This window comes from Amaranthus tricolor, chromosome 7 (genome assembly GCF_026212465.1).
Source record: "Amaranthus tricolor cultivar Red isolate AtriRed21 chromosome 7, ASM2621246v1, whole genome shotgun sequence".
In the NCBI taxonomy this organism is placed as follows: Eukaryota; Viridiplantae; Streptophyta; class Magnoliopsida; order Caryophyllales; family Amaranthaceae; genus Amaranthus; species Amaranthus tricolor.
In genome coordinates this window covers 24,082,072-24,109,078 of record NC_080053.1, presented here as the reverse complement: position 1 = coordinate 24,109,078, position 27,007 = coordinate 24,082,072, and the positions used below count along the sequence as shown (strand labels likewise).

The 27,007-nt window shown below is 30.4% G+C and overlaps 3 protein-coding genes across 5 annotated transcripts; 1 reads left to right on the top strand and 2 right to left on the bottom strand.

Moving 5' to 3' along the window:
• Nucleotides 1–5,514: 5,514 nt before the first annotated feature.
• On the bottom strand, nt 5,515–6,197 carry LOC130817804 (rapid alkalinization factor-like). The gene has a single exon (XM_057683712.1). It carries the CDS (start codon nt 6,051–6,053, stop codon nt 5,688–5,690), a length of 366 nt encoding a protein of 121 aa, XP_057539695.1. The 5' UTR covers nt 6,054–6,197; the 3' UTR covers nt 5,515–5,687.
• A 2,926-nt stretch (nt 6,198–9,123) lies between these two features.
• LOC130817779 (uncharacterized) lies at nt 9,124–16,698 on the bottom strand. Of its 3 annotated transcripts, none has more exons than XM_057683663.1 (11): nt 16,450–16,698; nt 16,120–16,239; nt 15,917–16,025; nt 15,578–15,829; nt 15,385–15,497; nt 15,183–15,247; nt 14,593–14,846; nt 14,360–14,516; nt 12,632–12,672; nt 12,386–12,552; nt 9,124–9,595 (listed from the first exon to the last, which is right to left on the bottom strand). In XM_057683663.1, exons 1-10 carry the CDS (start codon nt 16,552–16,554, stop codon nt 12,419–12,421), a joined length of 1,350 nt encoding a protein of 449 aa, XP_057539646.1. In that variant the 5' UTR covers nt 16,555–16,698; the 3' UTR covers nt 9,124–9,595; nt 12,386–12,418. The 3 variants fall into 3 exon arrangements, with proteins under 3 accessions (XP_057539646.1, XP_057539645.1, XP_057539647.1); XM_057683662.1 differs by having other exon boundaries at nt 12,390–12,552; XM_057683664.1 differs by having other exon boundaries at nt 12,390–12,552; nt 16,144–16,239; nt 16,450–16,673.
• A 3,472-nt stretch (nt 16,699–20,170) lies between these two features.
• Nucleotides 20,171–25,799, top strand: LOC130817627 (farnesyl pyrophosphate synthase-like). The gene is made up of 12 exons (XM_057683448.1): nt 20,171–20,291; nt 22,063–22,087; nt 23,066–23,181; nt 23,278–23,364; nt 23,461–23,577; nt 23,652–23,740; nt 23,846–23,897; nt 24,303–24,398; nt 24,552–24,596; nt 24,694–24,783; nt 25,028–25,099; nt 25,199–25,799. Exons 1-12 carry the CDS (start codon nt 20,181–20,183, stop codon nt 25,325–25,327), a joined length of 1,029 nt encoding a protein of 342 aa, XP_057539431.1. The 5' UTR covers nt 20,171–20,180; the 3' UTR covers nt 25,328–25,799.
• The last annotated feature ends 1,208 nt before the right edge of the window (nt 25,800–27,007 follow it).

Below are 27,007 nucleotides of genomic sequence, written 5' to 3'. Positions count from 1 at the left end.
CCTTTGATTATCCATTTCAAACCATCTTTAATTCCTAAATCTTTTCCGATTTTGTAATTTCTTTCAAATATTAAACTTTAAAATAGTATTTTGTTTAAAATCTTTTTATACGCACTAAAATATTATTTTATTATTTTATAGTACGAAAAGTAAAATTTTATTATTATATTCACGGTTTTGTAAAACGTTATGTTTTAACATTTCTTCCTTAAACTAACATTACTACTTATTATTTTAACCTTATAATTTTGATTTAATTGTTTTATACATAAAAATGAGTTGTATTTTTATTATTAACATTAAGTATAGTTTAAGAAAAATTTTCTAAATCAACTACATATTTTCATGATCAAATTTACCCATTATTTTAAAGTATATTCACTTGTACATACTAGAACAAAAATTTGATGAACCAAAATCCTTTCTATTGTAACCCAATGATGTTCATCACTTACACAAGCTAACCTTCTTCTACACTCCAAACTCTACACATTTACTTACACACTCTAAATCACTTACACAAGTTAACCTTTTTCTATACTCCCAACACTCTTTTTCATACAATCTAATGAACTACAAAGTTGCCCAAACCCATTATAAATACCCCCTTAGCCATGAGATCACTTACACCACCATCATCAAATCTTTCTAACATTCTTTCTTATATTTTCACTTCATTAAAATCTTACTACATTAATACCTTTATTATTAATTGAAGAAATTAAGAACATGGAGCTTAAGACACTCTTTATTTAGCTTAAATCATCATCATTATGGAGCACTATTTGGTCATTACTTTGGGTACTTAATGTATCATTATTTTTGGAGTTTAGATTTAATTATTTTGAGAGTTTAGAAGATCATCATTATTTTGGGAGTTTGGATTAATTATCTTTGGAGCATTATTATCTATCTTGGAGGGTTTTATTTCTTATTATTTTAATAATTAGTACTTAGTACTTATCCTTGGTGTTAGTATGGTATAACTTCTTACCCTACTTTTTTGTGAAATTTTACATTATATTTACATTATAATATGCAAAGTATGAAACATGCTAATATGTTTTAGTAGGAAGTTAGTTTAATGAAATTATGATCAAGATTATATTAAGTATGTGTATGCTAAAAGTATTATTTTGTATGTTAATTTAATAATCTTTGAACAAGTTTTGAAAGTTGGGTGCAAAATTATATTCTAATGATATTAAGTATGATTCATGTTATAAACTAGTGCTAGTATGTTTATGAGTTATGTGTTACATTAGGAATGTTATTATATTTAAAAATTTTTATGTTAAAACTTTATTAATATGTTTATGTTAGCCTTCAAATTAGTTTATAAGGTAGTAAGATATTTTACGAACTTATTTTTTATTAGTATGGTTATATTAAGAATATTGTTATTATACTTTATTTTGAGATTTAAGTTTATCCTTAAGGTTATAGTAAATTTCTAAGTTATTGCGTAAAGTTTTTATTTTTATAAGTGGTTATGTTAATTATTTAAATCTAGGATTTAGTATGATAAATTAAATTAAGTCGTTTTTTTATATGAAAAGGGCCCAAAACACTCATAGGCCATTCGACCGCTATCATATAAGAAAATAAAGTTTGATTTACTATTTTAAATTATTACAATTATTTTTGTGATAATAATAAAATAACAATTTGGAAAGATATTATTGAAAAATTTTTATAAGTTATTATATGTTGAAGTGTTTTTCTTGAATATATGAGATTTCATAATAAAAGTAACTTTTAATCACTATTTAGTACAAAATATTTTATTTGCTAACTATTTGACGAAAATTTATGTAAAATAATGTAAAAGTATATTTAGTATACTTGCCTCTCAAACTATGTGGGAAATATTGATTTTGTGAGATACAAGTTTTACTTATTTTATAATTAGAAATGTTGACTTTTGTGAAAGTTATAAGTTTGACTTGTTTTAAAACTAGAAATATTGATTTTTGTGAAATTATAAGTTTTATTTGTTTTATAACTAGAATGTTGATTTTTGCAAACCTAATAAGTTTACTTAATTTTCTAAACTTGAAATATTGATTTTTGGTGAACTTGTAGAATTTTGGAAACTTATCCAAATGATGCAATTTTAACTTGAATTTTAGTTAGAATATTTGATTATTTTTTTTAAGAGAATAAAGTTTTATTTATTGTAAAGTTGAAAATCTTGATTTTGGGAACTTATTTAAAGACAAATAGATTTTATTAGCTGCTTGTGGAAAATATTAATTTGGAGACTATTGATAGAATATTAAGTTGTTAGTGTGAATTTAACGAACTATTTAAAATAAAGTTATAAATAAAATTTAATGTGTAAAAATTTAATAATGAATGTATAAAGACATAAAGGTTAATTTTACATTATGATTAAGAATTTTATTAAATAAAAGAGATTATTACCTAAGTTGATCAAAGTCAAAGTCAAAGTCAAAGTCAAATTGTAGTAATAAAAATGTGATGTACTTGTGTGAATGAATATTGATTGAATGACCCTGATAGTAGTGTAATATCAAACCATGAACCGGCATGTAAAATTTCGGCGCTCGTGTTGGCCGGCACGTAAAATGCGATGTAAGACAGGGGATTAGCTACCTATTCTGTAGAGTTTGAGCATAAATTGTATTGGAGGGGTGACGGCTCCCACCACAGTTAGGATTTAGGACTACGGTCCTCACTTAACCAGACCCTTACATATATCAGATGTCATATTGATGTACTTGTTGATCAGTGATAAATTTGATTAGTGTTGATGATATGATGCATGGTACGGTTATGAGTATTAACCAAATGAACTTACTTAAGTGTTAAGATTATTGAATTGTAAAAGTAGCAATAACGTACTTCTGTCAGAATCGAGAATTGTATCTTAATAACTTAAAAGTATGTAATAGAAAAAGAATATGGTAAAAATATACAGTGGTGTCAATTAAGTATAAGTTCGTACTTAAATTATTATTTTGTAAATGTAGCGTATAATTTTCGTATTTTGAGTTGGATAGGAAGTTATGCTCGGCGTTAAACGCTGACCGATTCAATTGGCTATTATCCGTATCATGGATGGCAGCATTTTGCAGGATTTAGTTCAGGTTCCGATCTAGGCCGCAGCAATTACTATTTATCGAGAACTTAGCTGCTTTATGTATCTTTATTGAAGACTTGATGATGATGTATTTTGTTTTCTTTTTGAGAAAATAATATTTCTTATCAACTGTAATATTTTACTTTTATTTTAAACAGTTTTAGTTTTTATGATTTAAAGTTTTTAACAGTTCGACATTTTGAGACTTCCGCAATATTTTTTGTATTAAACATTATTATTAAATATTATTTATATAACGAGATTGCGACTCCTGTTACAATTCAACTCCTTTGATAAGGGTAAGATTTGTCTTTTCAATCTTTCCCAAAAACCTACTCATAATTTTTTATGAGCGAATTACAGTAGATCATAGGTGTGATGATGATGACGACATTGATTATTAAAACACTTTGTTCAAAGTGTATTATATGTGTATGAAGTATTATTTTTTTTCCTTACGCAAATCTCCGCGTTGAGAGGTGGCATTCAATAAAGACCAATTCCAGTAGGAGGCGAAGCATATTCTTGCGCCGCAGTTAGTTTTATTTTTGTTTCTTTTATTTATTAATAATTAATAATACAATAATGAAGATTGATTGAAAATTATTTGGATATTTTGAAATTTAGATTGAAATAATAAAAATAAAGTTTAGAATAAGTCCAAATGAAAATGACGGCCCTACTGTCTTGCATTTGTTGATTATACTATACTCGTAGAGTCGTAGTCGTATGTTTTTATTTTGTATATTTATTCAACTAGTCTTATTCATTGAGATGTGGAAGTTATCACGTTAATTTTCATCTTTTGGTAAAGAAGAAAGGTCTTTTGTGTTGGTATGGCTTATAGCTGATAATTAATATTTAATTAAAATAATTAATTAATTGTGTTAATTGATTTAACTAGTTGATTTTATCAATTAAATTAATTAACTGATTCTTAACACACGCCTATGAACAATTGATCGAAAATAACTCTTTCATAATAATAAGTTATTTAAACTAGTTAATTTCCAAATTTATATCATCTACTTTTATCAAAAATAATTTAAAATTGTCCAAAAAAGAATCTTACCTAATACCTAAATTAATTAACTCCAAATAAATTAAACAAACGATCAACACATAGTTGAACTAGAATAAGTGAATCAAATTAAATTTGAGCCAAATAATATATTCACATCTATTTATACAATCTAATGCTTTACCAAATTAAATTGGACTCTCATATACTTAATTTATCATTTTACGACCTAATCAATTTAAAGAATAATCATTCTGATCAATTTAAGGATACTTTTCTAATATTACATACTAGACTCATATAATTAGAAATATATTAATCCTCCCTATTAATTACTTACAAATAATCTAACATCTATCATATAATTTATGCGTATCTTTTAAAAATACTTGTTATATTGTAGTTATTGACACTTTATAATTTAAGCTTATTTTATATATTGCGACGATTAATGTTTTAAGAAAAAAATATAGTAAAGTGAGATATCTTTAAATGTTTAATTATATACTTTCATAAAAATAATTTATTATTTAATATATATATATATATATATATATATATATATATATATAATAAAATACATTGAATTATGTAAGAAATTAAATTTTACAAGTGCAGTGGAACACGATTGGTTGGAGTACAAAAGTAGAGTCAATATCACGAGTAGTTGAAATGAAAACAAAAGTTATCACAGACAAAAACGTAACCATGAAACCGTTTTATTTTGAGACGGGTTCATATAATAGTTCATTTCTTCAATTGATTACTTTAAGATCATAATTTATCGTTTTAAGGTTATAAGTAATCACTTTAAGACTATAAAGAGTAACTATATTAAAATTATAAGCGATCATTTTAACGTTATAAGTGATCATTTTAAGACAAAAAATATATATTAGGTCAGCCCAATAGAGATGGTCTCGCTGTGAGACCAATTCAAATGATAAAATTTAAGGGAAAGTAATAAGTAGACTTGTTAAAACAGTAAGTGATATAAGTTTTAGGGTCGGATCATTTCAGGTTAATAAATAATAAAAAATAAAAAACATTTAATAAAAAAGACTCAACATACCATTTACTTCAACAATGAAACAAAAACTCAAAATATATAAACTTAATAGAAACATAGTGTGTCCAGATCAAAAACTGATGTGATGGAACTGAGTTGATAAATTTAGAAAACGGGTCAAAACGATCAATTTAAACTTCGGACGAATTTGATTTAAGTTTTTTTTCTCAAATTGCATCAATTTTAAATTACGGGTCAAAATTATAATTTTATAGGTTTAAAGCAAAAGACTGATTGAGTATGTACATTGTGCACTAAATTTCAATGCAACCATCAATTAAAAAATTTATTTATAATTATTTTTAACATGCTATTAAATTTTGAGTTTCAAACACAAAAATACATATAAGATCTCAATAAAAGATTAAGATGAAAGCTCAACTCTATCAAAGACGTACAATATATTTACAAAAAATAAATATATATGAAATTTTTGTGATTATAAAATAATTTAAGACAAAGTAAAATATACAAGGAGTAATATTTGAAATTTAACCTCTTCTACAACGAGAAATGTTACTACACCCGCGGGTGTAGGGATTGGCTTGTGCACCTGGCTTGCAATTATAATAGGAGGCACCTCGCCTAGAGCAAGGTACTCTATTCTTGTTCAGCGCACCATAGCTGATATAGTTTGACTGAGACTTTAAAATACGCCGATTCGTGTCCGAGTCAAACATGAACTCGAGCTCGTCCAACTCGTCCCCTGCTAGGCACTCAGCCATTGACCCACTACAAACCGGACGAGTTAGTGTGAGTTTACTCAACGATTTAACATCCTTTGCATCAACGGTTAGCATTCCTAAGGCAAATAAACCAAGGGCTAAGATTAAGAGAAGGCATTTTGGATTGCCCATAAACGTACAAATATTGGTTTATTTTGATCAAATTATGGGGTTTTTTGTTTATGGTTTAGAAATTTAAAGTAATGAATGAAGATTTGATTGTTAAATATTAGCTAGCTAGGTTACTCTCATTGGTTTGCATGTCTTCATGTTATGCTTGAGCACTAACTAGCCGCCCTTAATGCTTTATAGAATTGCATTAATAACTTTTTTTTAAAAAAAAAAATTTAAGTGAAATTTCATGTGATAATCTAAAGTTTTTGAATTTTTATATTGTAACAAACTTTTTTTTTAATCTACTTGGTGATCTCAAGCTTTCAATTTTTTAATGTGGTTGACAAAATGTTAAGTATTTTTGTTAATTTAAGTATTCATTTTGAACAGATTTTCAAAAAATGCCCTTTAAAGGTGATCGGTTGTTTAAATAAAAAAAAATCGTTAAGATATTCGGATAATAATAAGTAAATTTAACAAAACCTTAGTCTTTTGTCTACCAAGTGGAAAAATCAAAGGCTTAAGATCATCACGCGGATTAAAGAATATTTGTCACCACGTGAAAAAACCAAAAATTCTATGTTACCTCATGGAATAATGTCAAAAATGTTACGTCATATAATTTAATAAAAAGACTGTAAAAATTTCAAGTGGCATCCTCATAGAGCCCCGCCAGATGGAAGGATTTTAAGTTAATATAATTATATGTTAATTGAGTATAGTTATATGTGATAATCTATTGAAATACTATATTTCCTTATATAACTAAAAAGATAATACACATGTAAATTTTTATTTTAACTTAGATTATAAATCATCATCATATAATGAAAAAGCTAACGAATTTGGCTATTTTTTCAATTAAATTCTCCCTCCTATCTATCATAGTTGACTTTTCTAAAACTTTAATTGTCTCAATTATCAATAATTAATATGAGTATATATTTCAATATTGTTGTATAATTGATTATTTATTCACTTTGATAATCATAATATCATAACAAATACAAAGATTTAATAATTAACTTTATGTTGTAAATTAATTCAATTTTATAAAATAATATCATTATTCATATAAGTAAATATTTATAGCATCCGTGTTTTACACGGAAATCTATCTAGTTACTTTTATAAAACTAATCAGCTACAAATTTTTGCTGCATAGAATGATACAAACAATGTCATTTATATATATCTTAATAATTATTACTTCATATTTAGTGTATAATGTGATTATTATTGTATACTCCCTCTGTTCTAAAAGATTGTCCACTATGAATTTTTCACACAAATTAAGAAAATTAGAATCTTTGTAGTAAGTGGGTATTATTTTAATTAAATAGTAGTGTGAAGTAATGATTGTATTGGTGTTATGAGAGTGAAAAGACATTTAAATTAAAGATAAAATAAAGAAAAAGAAAAGTCTCATTGTCATTAATAGAGAGAGTATATTTGGGAAAAAAGGGAGGGATTAAGAGGGTATATTTAGGAAAAAATTTCTAAAAATGGAAAGTATTCTAAAGTGAACAAACATATAAAACTACCTATTATAGAAAAGTGGACAAATATAAAAAAACGGAGGAAATATCTTTGAAAAATATATTTTATTTATATATTTTCTTACTAAGAAATTCTTGCACATATAAATAACTCAGTGGGCCAATCATAAATAATACTCCCTCCTATTCACCTTAAAAGTCCAATTTGATTTTTTACAGATTTTCAGGAGAGTTAAAAGTGGGACCCTAAGGGTAGGAAAGAGAAGTATTATGGGTTTTTAATGTAAGGGAAAAAAATTAGTATGGGTAATGGAAGATATAATTGAAAATAGGATACAGCTACTAAGGGCATAAAAGTCAAAAACCCATACCAAAATAGAAATGGGACAATTAAGGTGATTTGACCATAAAAAGAAATGGGACAATTAAGGTGACTTGACCATAAAAAAAAATGGAATATATAAGCTGAATAGGAGGGAGTATGTACACAATAAACCACAACGACCACTTTGAGTTTATAGTTTCTGCGAAATATATCTTTGTATTATAGTGTACTCACAATCTAAATTATTCCAAAGTTAAACGTGTCTAAGGAAGATTCATTGATATATACCATTCACTTAGTTCACGCTAAAATATTATACATTTTTTTTTTAATATTATCTTATTTGCTATATACTTTAACACGTTACGCACCGAATATGTTATATACTCTAACATGCCCCCTCACACGAGAATTCTTTGGGTTAGAATTGTGGATGCAACACATGTCCTGCTCATATTTTTCAGAGATTCAAACCCCAGACCTATTATCTACCACTGACTTCTCATTCCATGTTAAAAAACCAACTCAACTAATAGCAAAAACTTATAATTAAGGCTTCAGGATATGTTATATACTCTAACACATGATGAAACTATCTCTATTAAACTGATTTATTTACAATTAATCTATAAAAATGATGACTTATAATTTAAAGTGATCACTTAAAAAAATAAGCTAATTATATAGACGCTCCGAGGAAAAATGATAACACTAGGAAAATTTAAAGAAGGGGAGGGAAAAAGGTTAAATAGTCATGATGAAAATAGAAGCGTTTAATGATAGTAAAGAAAAAAAAAATAGTAGAGTAATAATACTTGAAAGTTAAAAAGACAGAAAAAAAAAGTTTGTAAAATATGTTTGAAGAAGATAAAACAATTTAATGAACTCCAAAAATAAATAAAGTTTTTATTAGAATTAATTGAAGACAAATTTATTTATTTATTTATTTATCGATTTAGTAACTTTTGAAAATGTATCAATAGAAATATATTAATATCACTCCCTACATTAAATACATTAAAAATTATAGTAATTAAATTTATATCTTTAATTATCAAAAACTTTATACTAACAACTCCGTACATTGCACGAACTTTATACTAATATTTTATATTAAAGTGAATAAAATTTTAGGAGTAATAATTGTTAAACATTTGAGGCATTAGAAGATTAAATCAAATGTCAAATAATAAAAAATTAGGAATTCATTGAACAAATAATAGGAGCACTGTTTTTTAGTGGTTGAACCCGTGAAGTCTTATGATTAATAATGAAAACCAAATGATTGATAATTTCAACCTTTGTGTTCATCCGACACATTTAACACATACTATTAATACATACCCCTTTCTAATAGTAATATTTTATAATACAATATATCACAATTAATTGCAAATATTTCATAACGAAGGTAACATATTCAAGCTCATGGCTAGGAATACTACTTAAAACACCCATCCTACACATAATGGAACTCTTCTCATCATGCTATTTTCTGGAAAATCTCTACATATACACAACATAATATGAGATAAGTGGCTTTTGATTTGAGGGCAATAAAATATCATATCCACACTCCAATATTCACTCCGTTTCTTTGAGATTGCTATTTTTAGTGATAGGTTGTGAGGAAATATGCCGTAACAAACAGAATAGTATTTCTTTGTTGCTCTTTCGAAGGTACTTTAGACGCTTTTGGATTATCATCAAGTCACATTTGTTGCTCCGTAACAAACCTAAAGTATGGTGCATAGACAAAAAAACAGTCAGATTGAATGTGAAATAAGCAGATTGTACATTGATATAATAGTGTTAGAAAAAAATGTAAATAATGCAAATTCATCTTTAACTCGGATAAATAAGCGCCGGTTCTCGTTCACCTAATATCCTTTCCAATTTGGCATATAAGATTAACTCAGTCTGCCCATCAGTTTAGCCTCACATTTTCAGAACTCTTTGGTCTCTTTCTGTTCAGTTGGGTACATTAGACCTTAAGTAGGGTATTTTGCTGTTCTATGGTAGTAAAATGAAAAATAACCATCTCGTGTATAATATAAATATTTACTTACTCTGTCCCGCTGAATTTGATACGTTACTCAATAGAGCAGAGACAGTATACTTCAACGAAAAAAATCAGGATTCGCCAGTCCCAGCTATTCAAGGAAAAGGATTTACAAAGATGATACTTTCTTGAAACATAAACATTTAATTGAACATGGCCATTGGCAACAATAAACATGAAAGGAACAAAATGTTTAAATCATCACAGAGCTAAGACGTAACTAGAACTAACAAAGCACTCCACAGTGTCAGGAGCAGCCTGCTGCATTCATAAGATAACGCTACTTAAACTGCTAATTACCCATTAATCATCTAAAATCATAGATAATGCAAGAGGTGATACTCTCAGTTCCATACTTTTGACACTTAACTTTTCTCATTCCATCATATTCGTAAAACCCTCAAAAAGGGGTGATTTTTAACTTGTTTCAAAATGACAGCATATCAATTTTAGATGCTAATTCATTCAGTAAATTATTTAAAAACATGTGATAACTTTTTTCTTTGATTCATGAAGAACCTTACCAATTGCGTGTGTGCTTTTCTTCAGTTAACATGAGGAAACCTGCAGTTAGTGGATGAGGCTGGGACTAGAATTTTAGCACAAGCAACTACAATTACAACTACACAAGACCTATTACAACGCAAGTGACGCTTAAGCCACTAAGCTGTGGAGCAAGTAGGTATGTTCATATAACCTCATAGGACGGTCAAAGGACGGAAAGAGCAGTAAATTTATAGACAGGTTTGACAAAATATCAATTTCTGATTTGTGTCATCATCAAGTATCAATCAAAACCCCCACATAGTGCCCACCAATTTAAATACTCCATAATCACATTCATGATCTGTAAAGCATGAACAGTTACAAGTCACTATCATAGCAATACTTCATGATATTGGACTTGACCAATAAACCAATGCTCAATGTATATAAAACAAAACTACATGTAGATTGTCAAATTAACATTGTATGGTAGTCATATACTCCTACTTCTCTAGAATTACAGGAGGGTAGGAAATCAAAAATTGGTTCATGGAGTAAAGGTATGGCAAAAAAGAGAGGAAAAGTACAAGTCAAACAATGTGCTCTCTTGCTTACCTAATGAAACCAATAAAAATAAATTAAAAAAGAAAAGGCAAGCTCTTAATTTTTGTTAGGTACTAAGTAGAAATAATTCATGTTGAAATACGCATTTAGTAATTTAGCTATTCATCAGACACCAATCAGAAAATTAATTGCATGGATAATATTGGAAATCTGGATGGTCCAAGGAACACCTTGAGAGAATCAAACAGACTGAGAGATTCTTAATTCATGAAAAAAATAGTATATCAAATTGTTACAAGAACGTGGAGATTAATAAAGCATTTTGAGACTGGCAGGGTAATTCTATCCAACAGTCAAAATTTTAGATGTCCGCATTTAAGCTTCAAGAGATATAACTCAAGGGAAAAAAGGGAGATGAAATATGAAGGAAAATTAGAAAAAACACCTAATCTCTGTAGAGGGTAATGTATCTGGATTACCCTAAACTATAGTGACAACGGTACTATGATGGCAATATGTGTGCTCGTACCTTCAGGCATTGGCCACAGAACTAAGCATGCTTCGTGGCACTTTTAGCACACTACTTTTAGATTGACAAAGAATCCCATCTTTCTATTTATAGTTATATGCTTTGCTTATTCACCCTAACCTCCCAACACATACCAACCTCACAAGGGCAGGAAACAACAAGGACGAGCAAGGTTAAAAATTTGATACATCTACAATAAGCACATTTAACTGAGGCTAAACTCTACTATTATAATGCCCTTCATCAATCTAGCTTTCTGTTGAGCCTTTCAGAACAAGGCTATCAAACTATAGTTAAACACAAACGAGTCAGATGAATGTTTCTGTTTCCAGTCTATTTTATCAGACCAGTTTTCAATTTATGAATGACAATACTTCTGTTTCCTGGGTAGGATATAAAATAAACAACTAACATTGCAGAAGTCTAGCAACAACGTTTTCTGTGATAGATCTCCAGGACACTAATCCACTTAATGAATAAACTTTGACACCTTAAAAAGAATTTTTTTTTAGAAGATCCATTTAAGTATGTTTGAGGATAGCTACTCTCACATAAGTGATCTAGTCCATTTAATGCACAGACATCAAAAAGATTTCATGAGTTCTATTTTCATCATTTTGTTGGCAAAATTGCTCACAGAAAGCATGATTAATTTACACTATGATACCACACAAGCGTCATAGCCCATAGGTGAAATAATAAGTAAATATAGAAGAACTATTATAATCCAGAATCCTAGCATAATTAAACTTTTGTAGTATGAAACAGCAAATGGGCATGGACATATGAGCCAGGTTTTACTGAAGATGACTGTACAACAGAAAAGACAATAATCAAATAAACAATTATTATAGCCCAAGGCAGCCAATGGAAGAGACAACTCACGTACAAAAGGAAACACCTGGGCCGCCACTATTCTCACTGTTCTTCACAGTATGGTGGTGTAGACTGTACGCACATTTCATCGTCCTCTTCATCATCATCTTCATCTTCTGCATCTACCCAGTTACTAGGATGACGCTGAGAAAATCCTTCCCTCATATCTTGCAACCCTACAAAAATTAATATATATTTATCCTATTTAAAAATGAATTCCAAGCAGAAATTGTAGATTTGAAAACTGTCACAAACCATGATGACCCAATCCTTGATCAGTTTCCATATACTGGGAGCTAAAAATCTTAGTTAAGAAAATTATCAAACTCTTGGGAACAAATCAAAATGATTGATCTCTATCAAGCATTACAGTATACTTCCCTTCAGTCTGACTACAAATTTCCAAGCATATGTCCATTTAAGTTTAGCATCTGTATGTGTGGCAAAATTTAAGAAAGTGGAAGGGAATTCTGTTTGATGGTCACTCTGATTTCATAATCTCATGCAAAATTTGCTTCAACAATCTCATTAGATCGTCTCTTATGGTAATCAGAACTGTAGAGGTCCTTACTCAGGCCTCTAATAGGAGGTACAAATGAATCCTTGTTCTCATTTAGTGCATGAACTAATTAACTTAACCTTCCTTCACCTTATAACAGACTTTTAAAGAGCAGAAGATAATCAAGAACACATAGATGTACATGATTGACCAACATTGTGTTGGGCTAGTCGGCCTAGTCCCATACTCCACACTTAGACTGATATGAAAAATAGTGTAGGGGTTTCATGGAGAGTACAAGTTACAATTATCACAGCATAGGAACTAGGAAGCAAGGAGTTTAGAAGTACTCTAAATATTTAAACAGAATAAATGTAGCAAATGGGCCTACACAGAAACATATACGAATTGATAACGAACTGGCTAAACAAGCAAGACCCTCAAAAAGATATTGAGCAACAGAAACAGGCTTAGCACTAGCGTGCAGAGAAAAGGAACCTTTCCAACAATTCAGCTAGTAGAAAGGAAAGCAAAAATGGGTAAATTTATTCTGAAATTGAGTTTGCAGAATGCTGAGGGAGAATGAGAAGGCAAAAACTATAAAAAATAACTATGAGAAATAGATAAATAGAAAAGAAAATGTTGAATTCAGTTCATCACAACACCCCAATGTTATTAAGTGGCTCCCGCATAGGGATTTAGACAGCCATATGTACGCAACTTACCCTAAGTGACCTTTTCAAGCAAAAATCATCCGCAACTTTAAATACTTCTTCCATTTCATTATGAGTCTCATTTTTATTTTGGGGACTTTCACTACAAGTGTCTCGTTTTCTTATTTAGCAATTGGTTGAAAAAAATACATTAAAATAAAGGAAAGAGATAGGATTATTCAGGTGGGATGTTAAACATCAGAAGAAGATTTTTACACATACTACATAAGCTAGTTTGTAATATTTATAGAAGTTTATTGAACATACCAAGTAATTAGGCAATAAACAAATTCAGATCCCCATATGCAATATTGTGTAAGGAGTCAATCAGCAGTTAAAATAGGCTATCTGAATTCTGAACACACATCTATAAAAATGCTGTTTCCAGAAATCAGTGCGAAGCATTGAATTAGATGCCAGTTCAAAAAAATTTCAGATACAAAGAATCATGGTTGACCTATTGGTTGAAGGATTTCCCTTTCACCCCAATGATAGAGGTTCGAGTCTTACCATCAAGGAAGATAATCTCCTTCCCCTTCCCCTTCTTGCCTACAGGGGATTCTCCTTATCCTAGAATCAAAAAAATTCTTCAAATATGGTGTGACATATTATTGCAACTCGTAAGGTCTTCATTATGTCTATTCATTACATATATACTTATAATCACCCACCAACATAAAATTTTCAGTAATCAGTACAAAAAAAAAGATGAGAACTGAAACAAAATCGAAATGGTAATAAATATTCAAGGGAATGGAGTGCAAAGGATACACATTTGGACCATCAGGAACATTTTCTTTTTCAGGGAGACCCTTCGAAATTTTCATTGCATTGAATCTTTGAATTTCCCCTTGCTCATTGGAAATGGTATTTCCTTGACCTTGAACCTGCCTACTACCGTTACCTCCACCAGATTTGGCAGCACTTGCTGTTCATTTTTCAAAAGAGTTACAAATATTGATTTCATCTATTTTGATCATGAAGGGTTATGGAGAGTTGTATACCTGAAAGATCAGACCATATTTTGGTGTGTTCAGATGCAGGAGTGGAGGCTTGCACCTTTGATCTCTGTTGCTCAGCTTCTGGGACTGTCTCATCATTTGCTCTTTCATTCACAGCATCATTTGATGGAATGGGGCCTGTTGGATTTCCTATATGAAGCTGTGACGTGAGCATTGTTGCAAGTACAAGTTTGGCATCAAAGTTTGATGTAGATCCATCATCGTCTAGACCAAATTTGGGTGTCATGAGAATAGGCCTGTTTCATCAGCAAGATTTCCTTGTTACAGAATTATTCTCAATTTCTTGCTCCATAGACTAGAACTATTAAAAAATGCCTAGCTTTTCGAGTGAAAGATGTAGATAGCAAACTTGTAGAGCAATAAAGCACTAACATTTACAAATTGTATAATAAAGGCCTTTGAGTTGATACATTTTAGGCACAAATTGATTAATCCTCCTAGCATCTTAAGATTAGCAATATCACATAATCATATCAACTTAAGACAGACCAACGTTCTAAGAAAATAAAAATACACTATTTAATTTATCTTATCCATAACCTTAATAAGCTTTAATAGTCAGAAAAGCTTACTCGCCAGCCTTCTCAAAAAAGAAATGAATATCAACTTCGCAGGCCTCACAGAAGGAAAGAAACGCCTGAAATTAGGTGAAGAGCAAAACCCTCAAATACCCATATGATTTCTTATGTTAGTTAAATGTGGCAGCTATGATACATTATAATTAGGGAAAGAAAAACAAAGCAGTAATTCACTACTGATTGCACATTGATGTACCTTTAACTCCTTAACACCAACTGTAACATCTACAGGATTTCCAGTGTGAACATATTGTAGAAATTCTTCAACTGGATCTATCCACAGCTGTGTGTGTAATGATGAACCGCTATCTACATCATTTTGTCGACTAAACATTACAACCATACGTACACAAAAGAATAAGGTCAACTTTGATAATCTGAAGTTCTACCATTTGTTGGGTCAATATAGCTCCGTAGTTCAACAGCTTTCCCTCCAATTTCACTTTCAGCCGCTGAAGGCAAAGAAGACGGTTCTGTAGCAATGATAGTAATCTCATGAAGAGAAGATTGGAAATTAGAAAGCAATCTTGTGAGATCACGAGGTCTAACAACAAAATTGCTCGGAAGTCTTCCCCTATCAAGAGACAAATGTTGTATATCCGATTCCACATTACAATTTATCCAATAGGTTTTCCTCATGCCTATTAAATTTCACAAAAAAAGGGAAAAATTAAAAAGAATGTCACACAAAGTAATAACATCATCAACATTTCAGAAAATTGCATTACCATTAACACAATCTAATCCCCACTTCACTTTAGCTGCATCAGTACTCAGTAAATGCACCCGCAAATAATCAATGTTCGAGAGTGCAGTTCTTAAAACAGCACAAACAGCCTAATAATATCGAAACTAAAATCATCAATTATGCACTTCAAAAACATCTTTTGGCTTTTTCTCAATGACCATATACTAAACTAGAAGGCAATACCTTCAAGAGGATGCTAAATTGCACCTGATTACTTGAAATAGTATAAACATCGAAAAAATCCGGTTTGAATGATATTGATTGGTACGCGGAACGTGAAGCATTAAGAGTGTAAAAAGCAAGCTGCATCAAGATGAAATACTTCTATTAAACTGACAATAGACAAACATTTCCTCAAAAACTTCAATTAAACCAACAAAACTGTAATTGACGCGACAAATACTGATTTATTTGGGTTATCGACATGTTATTCGATGTTATTACAGATAATTTTGAAACAAAAAAAATGTATCAGTAAAACCCTAGAAGCAGAAGGAGAGAAAGAGAGAGAACCTGCGAAGCAGAAGCTTGAATGGCAAGTTCGTTGCCGATTTTAGCAAGGCAGTTGATGGAACGAGCGAAAGTTTTGAGTGCATTCCCGCTTACACTCGCCTCCATTTTCAGTCTCTTCACAATCCTTTCTCCTTCATGGAAAAATCTGTCAAATCCTTTTTCATTTCGCGGCAAACCAATTTTATTTTATTTTAATCTAAAACTAAACAATGGTGTTGTCATTTGTGTGTTTGAAAACAAGTTCTATTTATTCGGATTTTCGATTTAAACACAATAATTTAACTTGGGTTTGTTTATCCAAATGAACTAAATTTATACTCCCTAAAAAAGAATTAATTGTGCATTACAGTATTTAAATTTAAGATTTTTGCGAATTACGGCTTTGATTTTTTTTTTGTATTACAGCCTCCAAAGTATCAAAGTAAATACCATTCAACCAAAATGATCGTTGACTATTACTAAATACCTTTGATTTATGTTGATCAATCTTAATCACCTTTGACTTTTCTAATTACCAATTTTACCCTTATATTTTAGCACTTAAACGTCGTTTTTACCATTATAACGATATTTTTTCAAAAATCGGATCTCGCGATTATCCTTATGGAATAATTCTTTTGAAAATCTGGTCGAAACAAGTACTTATTCACCTATTTTTGGCACGTAGACCGAAAAAGATATGCAACGATGTTCAAAAATCCGGTCAAAACAAATGCTTATTTGAAAAAATATCGTTATGATGGAAAAATGACGTTAAATATCTTTTTCGGTCGACGTGAAGAAAAATAGGCAAATAAGTACCTGTTTCGACCAATTTTTGAAAGAGCTATTCCATTAGGCTAAAAAGGAGTTGAATATTTTTTTCGGTCTACGTGCCGAAAAATAGGCAAATAAATACTTGTTTCAACCGAATTTTCAAAAGAGTTACCCTATAAAGATAATTGCCACGTATGTTTTTTTTAAAAATAAGTTATGATGGGTAAAAATAACGTTGAATATCTTTTTCGGTGTACGTGTCGAAAAATAGGTAAATGAGTACTTGTTTCGACCAAATTTTCGAAATAATTATAATCGCGACGTTTGTTTTTTTGAAAATATATCGTTATGATGGGTAAAAACGAAGTTAAAGTGCTAAAACACAAGGATATATTGGTTTAGGAAAGTCAAAAGTGATTAGGGTTGGTCAACAAAAGTTAAAAGTGATTTGTAATGGTCAATGGTCATTTAGGCTGGTCGAACGTCATGGGGGTTGATCAACGATCACTTGGTTTGAATGGGGTACATATTGATACTTTTAAAGCAGTAATTCACAAAAAAAACATTCAGATTATAATTCGTAAAAGCCCTAAATTTGAAAACTGTAATTCTCAATTAATTTTAAAGCAAATGAAGTATAAGATAACAGTAAGTGTAGCTTTCTATGCTTTATAGGATTTCAATAACAAATATCCACTCCTATTAATAATTCTTATTCTTACAAAATTAATATTATTTTGTGCAAAATATATAATTTTGAGAAATTTTCAGGAATTGAAATAAGTTTTTGAAATTAAAGCTTTATAATAAGAAACTTATTTCTATGTTAAACATACAATCCCTAAAATAAGAGGATATTTGATGACAATCTAGAGTTTTTAGTTTTTATAATATTTTAATATTTCTCTCTGTCGAAGTTCTGGGGCTTTGTGCAGCTACAAGGGAAAGAAAAAACCTTTGACAAATGGTGAAATTTAAGGAGAAATGAAAAAGGTTTTTATTTTAGAGTTTTTTTTTCTTAATTTGTAATATATGTAATATATTTTTTAAAAACTCAAATATCGAAATTTGAATTTCAAAAAAGTGTGATCTGGATCGAGATGCGTTATTTGGTTTAAAAACCCAATATCCAATTTGGGTTCTAAAATTTGGATAATTATTCGATTTTTATAACTAGTTACGAATAATTTAATATGGATTATTTCAGAATTCAAATATGATATTTATGCACACTTCTATACATACCTAATGCCCTATATTTAATTTTCCTTTTTCAAAAAAAGCCCAATAATTATTTTAAAAATTCCAATATCTTAAAACTAGTTTTTTGACAAAATTATCTTCAAATAAATGACCACATTATTGAAGTGGACATCTTTAAAAAAAAAAATCTATTTAACATCATAGTAGATTAAATGACCATTGTCAAATCAAGAAAAATCACAAATCATAATAAAAAGAGAACTAAAGTGGTCCAAAAGATAAATAAACTTAATAAATGGTGCATTAGAAAATTTGGATTTCGAATTTTTTGTGATGATGTTCATATCCTAAATCATCATTAGTTGATATGTTTTGCTGTAAGCATCATTTTCAATATTTAAGAGTAGCCAACTTCTCAGGTAGCAATTCCAAATCTAGTTACTCATATTGTTGTTAGAGATCATTTTTTGTTGAGTTACTTATTATATTAATACTTTTTAAAATATTGTATGTAGGTATTAAATATAATGTAAATAGACAATTAAAATATTAAAAGTGGGCATTAAGGATATAGAAAGTAAGCATTAAGGATAATGTAAATAGGCATTAAGAATACAGTAGGTAAACATTAATCTTTAATGGGTTGGACTTGCAATACGTTTCATAAAGAGACGTTCTCTCAAGAGACTAGACGATCTAGTAGACAATTAAGATATTTTTATGGGAATTAGATCAGATCATAAAGTTTCATATCAGATCAGACTAGATCAGATTAAACCACATTATTATTATTATTATTATTATTATTATTATTATTATTATTATTAGACAACATTCGTTTTGTTGGGTCGTTTTGTTGTTGAAATTTTGTAAAGTTACTAACAGCTGACTCATGGTAATGGTATGTTTAGATCCATTAATGGGGTTTGAAAGTGCGTTCTCATTTGCAATTATAGGTAAGGTTTAGATAGATGATGAAATTGCTTCAAATCTGGTTTAAGAACCTATTTGTGGCTTTGATATCATCAGGAAAACATAAGGTGCATACACTGCATAAGTGAAGGAGATATCATTCAAAAATTATATAGTAATAGAAAAAAGTACTCCAATGATTTATTAACTGTGCACATCATCTTTAATTCATCAATGTGAAATAAATCATCCCAATGCTCCATCACATGCAAACCCTCGTCAAGTTTAGATGTGGGAATTAATCAATTAAAGAAGGGACATCATTCTTTTCACACCTACCATTTTAATTTTTGATCGAAGCATCGCCTCAGATATCATGATAAATTTATCATGAGAATTTAATTGGTATGAAATTAAATACCACATCAAATATATATATATATATATATATATATATATGATAGTCATTAGTCAACATCTAATTTTCAAATAAGTTCATTCTAAAGAATATGTCTTATTTCTATATTTAGTTATAACGACGCCGCTTTTAATTTGAATATTCTCTTACTTTCAAATATTTCACTGCTTCACAATATCCAATTTGGCTTGTTAAAAACAAATACTCCCCTGAAAATCTTGTTTTGGTTTTCCAACAATTTTCTATTTCTTTCGGTATATAAACAAATATACTTCAAATTAAAACCAACAAAATAAAAATAAAAATAAAATCCCATCTCATTTCTCTCTATATCTCTCCTTCTCTATATATAATCTAATCTCTCTGATTTTCAGATTCAAAGTTGCAGAGAAGAAGAGAAAAACGAAACGAGGGCAAATTTTGAAAGAAATTTCTTAACATAATGAGTGATCTAAAGTCAAAATTCCTTCAAGTTTACCAAATTCTTAAATCTGAGTTACTTAATGACCCTGCTTTTCATTGGACTGATACTTCTCGCCAATGGGTTGATCGGGTATTCTTTCATTTCATCATTTTTCTGTTCTTTCTTTGCATTTTTTCTAGTTTTTTAAGTGATTGTTTTACATTTAAATGCTGTTTACTTGATCATTTATGTTGATTAGTAAGTTTATTATTGATCTGACAATGCACATTTTGTTGTTTCTCTGTTTTAATCATTTGATGGACTGTGTGTGATTTGAACTCACTTTTCTGGTTTTCAAAGAAATAAATCATATGCAATTTCAATTTCGTTTAATGTTTCCTACGTCTATCAGCATGCCCTAGTTGCATTTTGGGTGAAATTTAATAAAAATGTGAGTCGATGATATAAATAAGTGACTAATATAGAATAGGGTTCAAATTGAGAGCTGACAATGGGGGCAAAGGGTTAGGTAATTTAACAATGATCATCACTAGTATAGTTTTATTATCTTAATCTATGATAAATTAGTAAAAGCTTTGTTAGAGTATATATATCCTATTCTGGAACTTAATTATCACCTTAATAACATATTCTGGCCTAACCGGTCAGCTTAAACTTGTGGTTGAGTTGATTCCTTGATATGATATTAGAAACCAATATGACAAGAGGTCAATGTTCAGTGCCTATGCCCGTCAGCTTAAACTTGTGGTTGAGTTGATTCTTTGATATGATATTAAAAACCAATATGACAAGAGGTCACGAATGATGTTCAGTGCCTATGCCCGTCAGCTTAAACTTGTGGTTGAGTTGATTCCTTGATATGATATTAGAAACCAATATGACAAGAGGTCATGAATGATGTTCAGTGCCTATGCGCATCCACACTTCTGCTCCAATAGGTTCTTGGTTCTTGTGTGAGGGGGTGTGTTAAAGTATATATCATATATTGGAGACTCAATCACAAGCTTAACACATAAATTGATTGTCTAGTGCAATCTCTTTAGGGTTTAGCTTAAATCTACATATTTAAGTGATCTCTAATATGTATCTAACAAGTGTCATTTAAAAGAGATTGAGGTAGTATATAAATCTGGTAAACGATTAACTTCTCTTAAAAATAGTGTTAGATAAAAGGTCTCATAAGTATATTAAATTTATTTCCTAAAATGGTATTAAATTGGGATTTTATTACAAAAGCACAGGTAAATCAATGTGGTTGATGTTTAATGTATGGCAAATGATATTTAGAGTCATTAAAAATATGTATAAGGAGGTAAAGATAAAAAATATAAAACATTTATTGCAAGCAAAATACTTCATAAAAACATTAATTATACGATTGAAAGATGTATGATTTTTTCTGCCAATTAATTTCTAACTTATGCCTGTATTGATATTTCTTTGACATTATTCTCCATAATAATTTTGTTGCAAATTCCAAATGATGGGTTCATGGTGTTTTGCTAAATTGAACATATTTAAGGATAAAATGTGATTTTGTAACATTCGAAAAGATTATTATTTTAGTTTTGATTTTAAAAAATATTTAATTTTTATAACGATAATATATATTTGCATCATGCTTTGGTTTTTTATATATCTATACTAACTACTCCATGTATGACACGTGTTTTTATACTAGTTTATTTATTATTGAACGATAATTTGTCAATCAGACTCGAAGAAGTAAAAATGCCGGTTAATATTAAAAAATAAGAGAGATAGTACTGAAATTCTGGCTGCTACTGCTAGTTGTTTATGGTCTGTCTGCTGTTTTAATTTTTTAACACAATCATATTTATGGTTCTTAAATGCTCTATTTTTTCTTTTTTTGAAATATTTATCATTTTGTTCTTTTCAGATGCTGGATTACAATGTCCCAGGAGGTATGCAATCTTTATCCTTGTAAACTTATTGCTTCATTAATGTTGGGCCACGTATGAATTACTCTTATTAAGGATGTTTGTCATTTATTCTTGCTGATTTTCTATCTTCTGTTTGTTGTTTTTGAGGGACAACTGTTAAATATTAATTATATGATCCATGATCATCACATTATTTACTATAATACAAGTTACAAAAATACACTTGGGATATCCTCCAAACATTGTAATTTTCACATCATGACATGGCCGTCTTCAACCATGTAATAATCCCTGGGAGAGGGAAGGAGATTGTTTTGGAGTGCATAGATCGATGTAGTAATGCCAACCCTTTTGCGAGGTTGCTCAAAAACTTCTAGATCCGTATAGTAAACATATATAAACAACGTCTATATCCAAGGACAATAATAGTTCTAATGTAGAAACTAAATTTGTGATTGGCTTGCAGAGTTGGTTAGACCATAGAAGAGAATGAAACTAGAAATTTTATTGAGTTTGCTTGCTGCCCTCTCCTACTACCATCATTTTTGTTGAACCTTTAAATAAGGACTTGTCTAAACACTTGAAGGAAAAGTGGAGTGAATAGGTTATCTTTTAAGATCACAGTGTTGGAGTATATAACATATCTTGGGACCTCAACCATTAGCTTAAATTTTGATTGAGTTGGTTCCTTGACTTGGTATCAGAAGCCAGCGTAACAAGAGGTCACGATTTTGAATCTCAACCACCCCTTATTTAAAGTGGAATATTTAGTGCCATGCATAAAGAGAGCATGTGCTGCATCCACACTTCTAGCCCAAAGAGCTCTCATGTGAGGGGACATGTTAGAGTATATAACATATCCTGGGGCCTCAACCATTAGCTTAAGCTTTTGGTTGAGTTGGTTCCTTGACACACAGAAGTTTGAGGCATTTATACACAAACCATTTATACACAAATTTCTTTAGCTTACAATCTGGTGCTGGACTTTGTTTCTGGCAGGGAAGCTAAATCGTGGACTTTCTGTTTTGGACAGCTACAAGCGATTGAAGGATGGAAAAGAACTGACTGAAGATGAAATCTTTCTTGCCTCTGCCCTAGGATGGTGCATTGAATGGGTATAAGAAATGAGTTTTCATTTCATCAATAGTGATTCACTTTTGTATATTAAGGCTAGCCACTAACAACATTCGTTGATGCCTGTCTCTTGACAGCTTCAAGCTTATTTTCTTGTTCTGGATGACATAATGGACAACTCTCATACAAGGCGCGGTCAGCCTTGCTGGTTCAGAGTTCCTAAGGTTAGCATTTTATTGGCGAAGGAGTTTCTCTTATAATATATCTCGAACTTATATCTCATCCTCTTTACTTATCAATGAAAAATTTCTCGTTTTCAGGTTGGCATGATTGCAGTTAATGATGGTGTAATACTTCGAAACCAAATCCCAAGAATACTGAAGAAGCATTTCAGGGACAAGAAGTACTATGTGGATTTGTTGGATTTGTTTAATGAGGTAATGATGCTTCAAACATCGTGTTATCAAATTTATATTAGCTCTAATTTAATAACTATTTCAACTGGTAACAGGTAGAATTCCAAACTGCTAGTGGGCAGATGATTGATCTGATCACCACTATTGAAGGAGAGAAAGATCTTTCCAAATATTCATTGGATCTGTAAGTAAAATTGAGATATCTTTAACTCTTACATGTTGAAGTACTTTTAGTCATGATTATTTGCTAATTAAATTAACTGATTTTGAGTTACTTTTTGCAATGCAGCCACCGCCGTATCGTTCAGTACAAAACTGCTTATTATTCGTTCTATCTTTCAGTAAGTTCGATTCTTGATCATCGGCTTATTTTATTCCCTGTACTATTTGTTATCAATACAAGGATAAGGCTGTGTAGATGAGCCGCTTTGGTGGGCATTAGAGTAACATTATGGTGGTTGTAGTAAATTCACCAGAAGATCTTGTAGAAACTTCCATTGTTAAAAAGCAGACCTCCTTTTGAAGGTGAACTTATGTGCAGATTGCATTCTGTAGCATGTCAAATGAATATTACCAGATCATGCATTTGTGGAAAGGTGGATGAAATTTGTTCATCACCATGGAGCTGTTTTTAATGGCTGTGGATTAGTCAAGGAATGATTATTTCGTTGTCAATGCTAGATCTCACTAACTAGAAAAAGTTTCACTAGAATCTTCGTCTGACATCATATTCTCATGTCTTGCAGGTTGCTTGTGCTTTACTCATGTTTGGCGAAAAGCTTGAAGATCATATTGACGTTAAAAATATTTTGATTGATATGGGAATATATTTCCAAGTACAGGTTCGTTTTACTGTATGTGCTTAATGTAGTATATTTGTGACCTTATAATCATATATAGAGTTATGTTATCCAGACTCTTTGCATCATCTCAAGTTCCCGGTTTTAAGAACTAACCATTTAACTGAATTTCTTTTCTTATGTTCGGCTTTACAGGATGATTATCTTGATTGTTTTGGAGACCCAAACTATATCGGCAAGGTGAGATACAAACCGGCCGTCTAAGATCTATAATCTTCTTGAACTCTGAGTATCTGATCATCGGAAATTCTCACCTTCTTGCTTATTGTGTCCTCAGATTGGAACTGATATCGAAGATTTTAAGTGTTCTTGGTTGGTTGTGAAAGCTTTGGAATTATGTAATGATGAACAGAGGAAAATTTTATATGTAAGTTAACTCTCTTACTGAATTGGGCTTTTACACAAGACTCATATAAGAGGAGAGTTGACTACATACAAATCCAATGAGGTTCCATCCTAAAACCAATTGGTTATAGGAGGAGTTACTCATCAAGCTTATATCTTAGTCAACCTCTCTCTAATTGTTCGATGTAGGGTTATTTTTCCAACAGTTAACTTGCATTTTAAAACTAGTGCCTTGTAATTTTTCATGCTTAAATATTACTAATCAGGAAAATTATGGAAAAGGCGATCAATCCTGTGTTGCAAAAGTAAAAGAACTCTACAACATACTCAATCTTAAGGTTAGTTCTTATTGTAATCAATGTATCCCGATAAGTCTTGTATATTCAATCAAGATGAACGAACGTATGTTTTTTGAGTTTATATATGATCTTTTGTAGGGTGTGTATGAGAAATTTGAGATCCAGAGTTATGAAAAGTTGATCAAATCTATTGAAGCACATCCGAGCACGGCAGTACAAGCTGTTTTGAAGTCATTCTTGGAAAAAATATACCAGAGGAAGAAGTGAAGTAGCCTCAGGGTGGTTTTATGCAGACAACATTTATATCATTGATCGCTTCCATGACCGTAGGAGATTGTCCTTGCATCTTGTTTTCCGTTTCTCTGTAGGTGTCTTCCATGTTTAAAAACGCAAACCTCATTCTTCTTTATCTTGTTCTTCCATAACCCTATTCCCAAATAAAAACGCGAAAAACAAATATGTTTGAAGCTGTTGCTGGACTTACTTTTGTCTTCTGGATTTTATTTCTTCTTTAGTAATCGGTTTAGCATCCACCATAGCAAGTAAGATACGATAAGGATTCTCAAACGAGCTTGAAATGCTCAACATGACGGATTACTTGCACACACCAAAAACTAGCCCTGCATCTAGGGATGGTCATGGATTGTTTCCAACCAGATGGACCTAGACCCATTAATTGGTGCATTCGAATCCAAACCCTAAGGGTCTTAATATTTTGAACCTAGATCCAGCCCTGTTAGGTTGAATGGGTTTAGGGTCTTAAACGACATGCTAAAACTTTTTAAATTTTTAAGTTGTATAAAAGTTTTAATTGAGTCTTGATAGATATAGAAGTTGGTTTAAAATGAATTTAAAATTAATTTTAGATTGTGTATTAGGTCGAGTTTAGAGCGAATCTGGCAGGTCTAGATCTTAAATGGATCCAAAACGAGGTTGGGTCTAAGGATTCTAAACGTAAGCTCAAACCCAAATATTTTTTACTCAAATCCGTTGGGTCTTTAAAAGTTAGACCCAAGCCCTAAAATTAGAGGCGGGCTAGGGCGTGTCCAATGGAGTTTTGGACTTATAATCATCCCTAGTCTACCCTTATTACTGTTACTGACAAAATTATATCAAAATGATTTTAAATGAAGGAAGAATGTTAGTAAGCTTCTTAACAAATTTCTAACAAGTAGTTCCTTAGAATGGTTCATTAATTCTCATTGTTGCTAAATCTTGCTATGAATATAATGCTTATAGGACTGTTAATAAGAGAATATGAAAAAGTTTGACTTTTGCTAGGCATTTCCCTTTTGTTATTGGCTTACGTTCTATCTTCTATGCATGGTGTACGATTCCTCACACTAATGGTGTGTTTGGGAAGAAAGGGAAGGAGAGAAGAAGAGAAGGAGATGATTGAGTTTTGTTGAAATATGTCCATACTCTACTGCTAGCTCATTAATTCACGATAACAATATTTGCCACTTCACTCAGATTTCAAGAAAATTTATGACACTTAACAACTCCTCAGTTCATCGCCTAACATATACTGTGGGATCTCTAATATTTATATTGCAACCTTTGCCTTTTTAAATTTTTTTTTAAAAAAACACTTTATCTCATTCTATTTTCTCTCTTTTAAGGCTAAATTAGCATTATTAAGAATGTAATAGTTATGAGGCAATAAAGATGAAATCCATGTTGTAATCTTTCGCTAGTTGGAAATTCTTCTTTTGCAATAAAGAATTCATTAACTTATCTATTAGCCATAATGAAGCTAACTTTAATGGAGTCCTATCGATTGTGAAATTGTGACATGGTATCAGAGCAAAAAAATTCTTTTAGTAGATTTGACTATTTTATATTCTTTTATTATTATATTTCTCTTCTTTTTTTTCTCTTTGATTTTTTTTCTATTCATCCCAAAATGACGAATGGTTCAAACCAAGATGTGACTCAAGATTCATC

Excerpts from the sequence above, each read along its gene's own strand:
- LOC130817804 (XM_057683712.1), bottom strand. The coding sequence starts at position 6,053 with ATGGGCAATCCAAAATGCCTTCTCTTAATCTTAGCCCTTGGTTTATTT.
- LOC130817779 (XM_057683663.1), bottom strand. The coding sequence starts at position 16,554 with ATGGAGGCGAGTGTAAGCGGGAATGCACTCAAAACTTTCGCTCGTTCC. Across the intron at positions 15,830-15,916 it reads GGGATTAGATTGTGTTAATG|GCATGAGGAAAACCTATTGG; the intron begins GTAATGCAATTT and ends GAAATTTAATAG. Across the intron at positions 12,553-12,631 it reads TCAAGGATTGGGTCATCATG|GGTTGCAAGATATGAGGGAA; the intron begins GTTTGTGACAGT and ends TAATTTTTGTAG.
- LOC130817627 (XM_057683448.1), top strand. The coding sequence starts at position 20,181 with ATGAGTGATCTAAAGTCAAAATTCCTTCAAGTTTACCAAATTCTTAAA. Across the intron at positions 23,578-23,651 it reads TGTTGGATTTGTTTAATGAG|GTAGAATTCCAAACTGCTAG; the intron begins GTAATGATGCTT and ends AACTGGTAACAG. Across the intron at positions 24,784-25,027 it reads AACAGAGGAAAATTTTATAT|GAAAATTATGGAAAAGGCGA; the intron begins GTAAGTTAACTC and ends ATTACTAATCAG.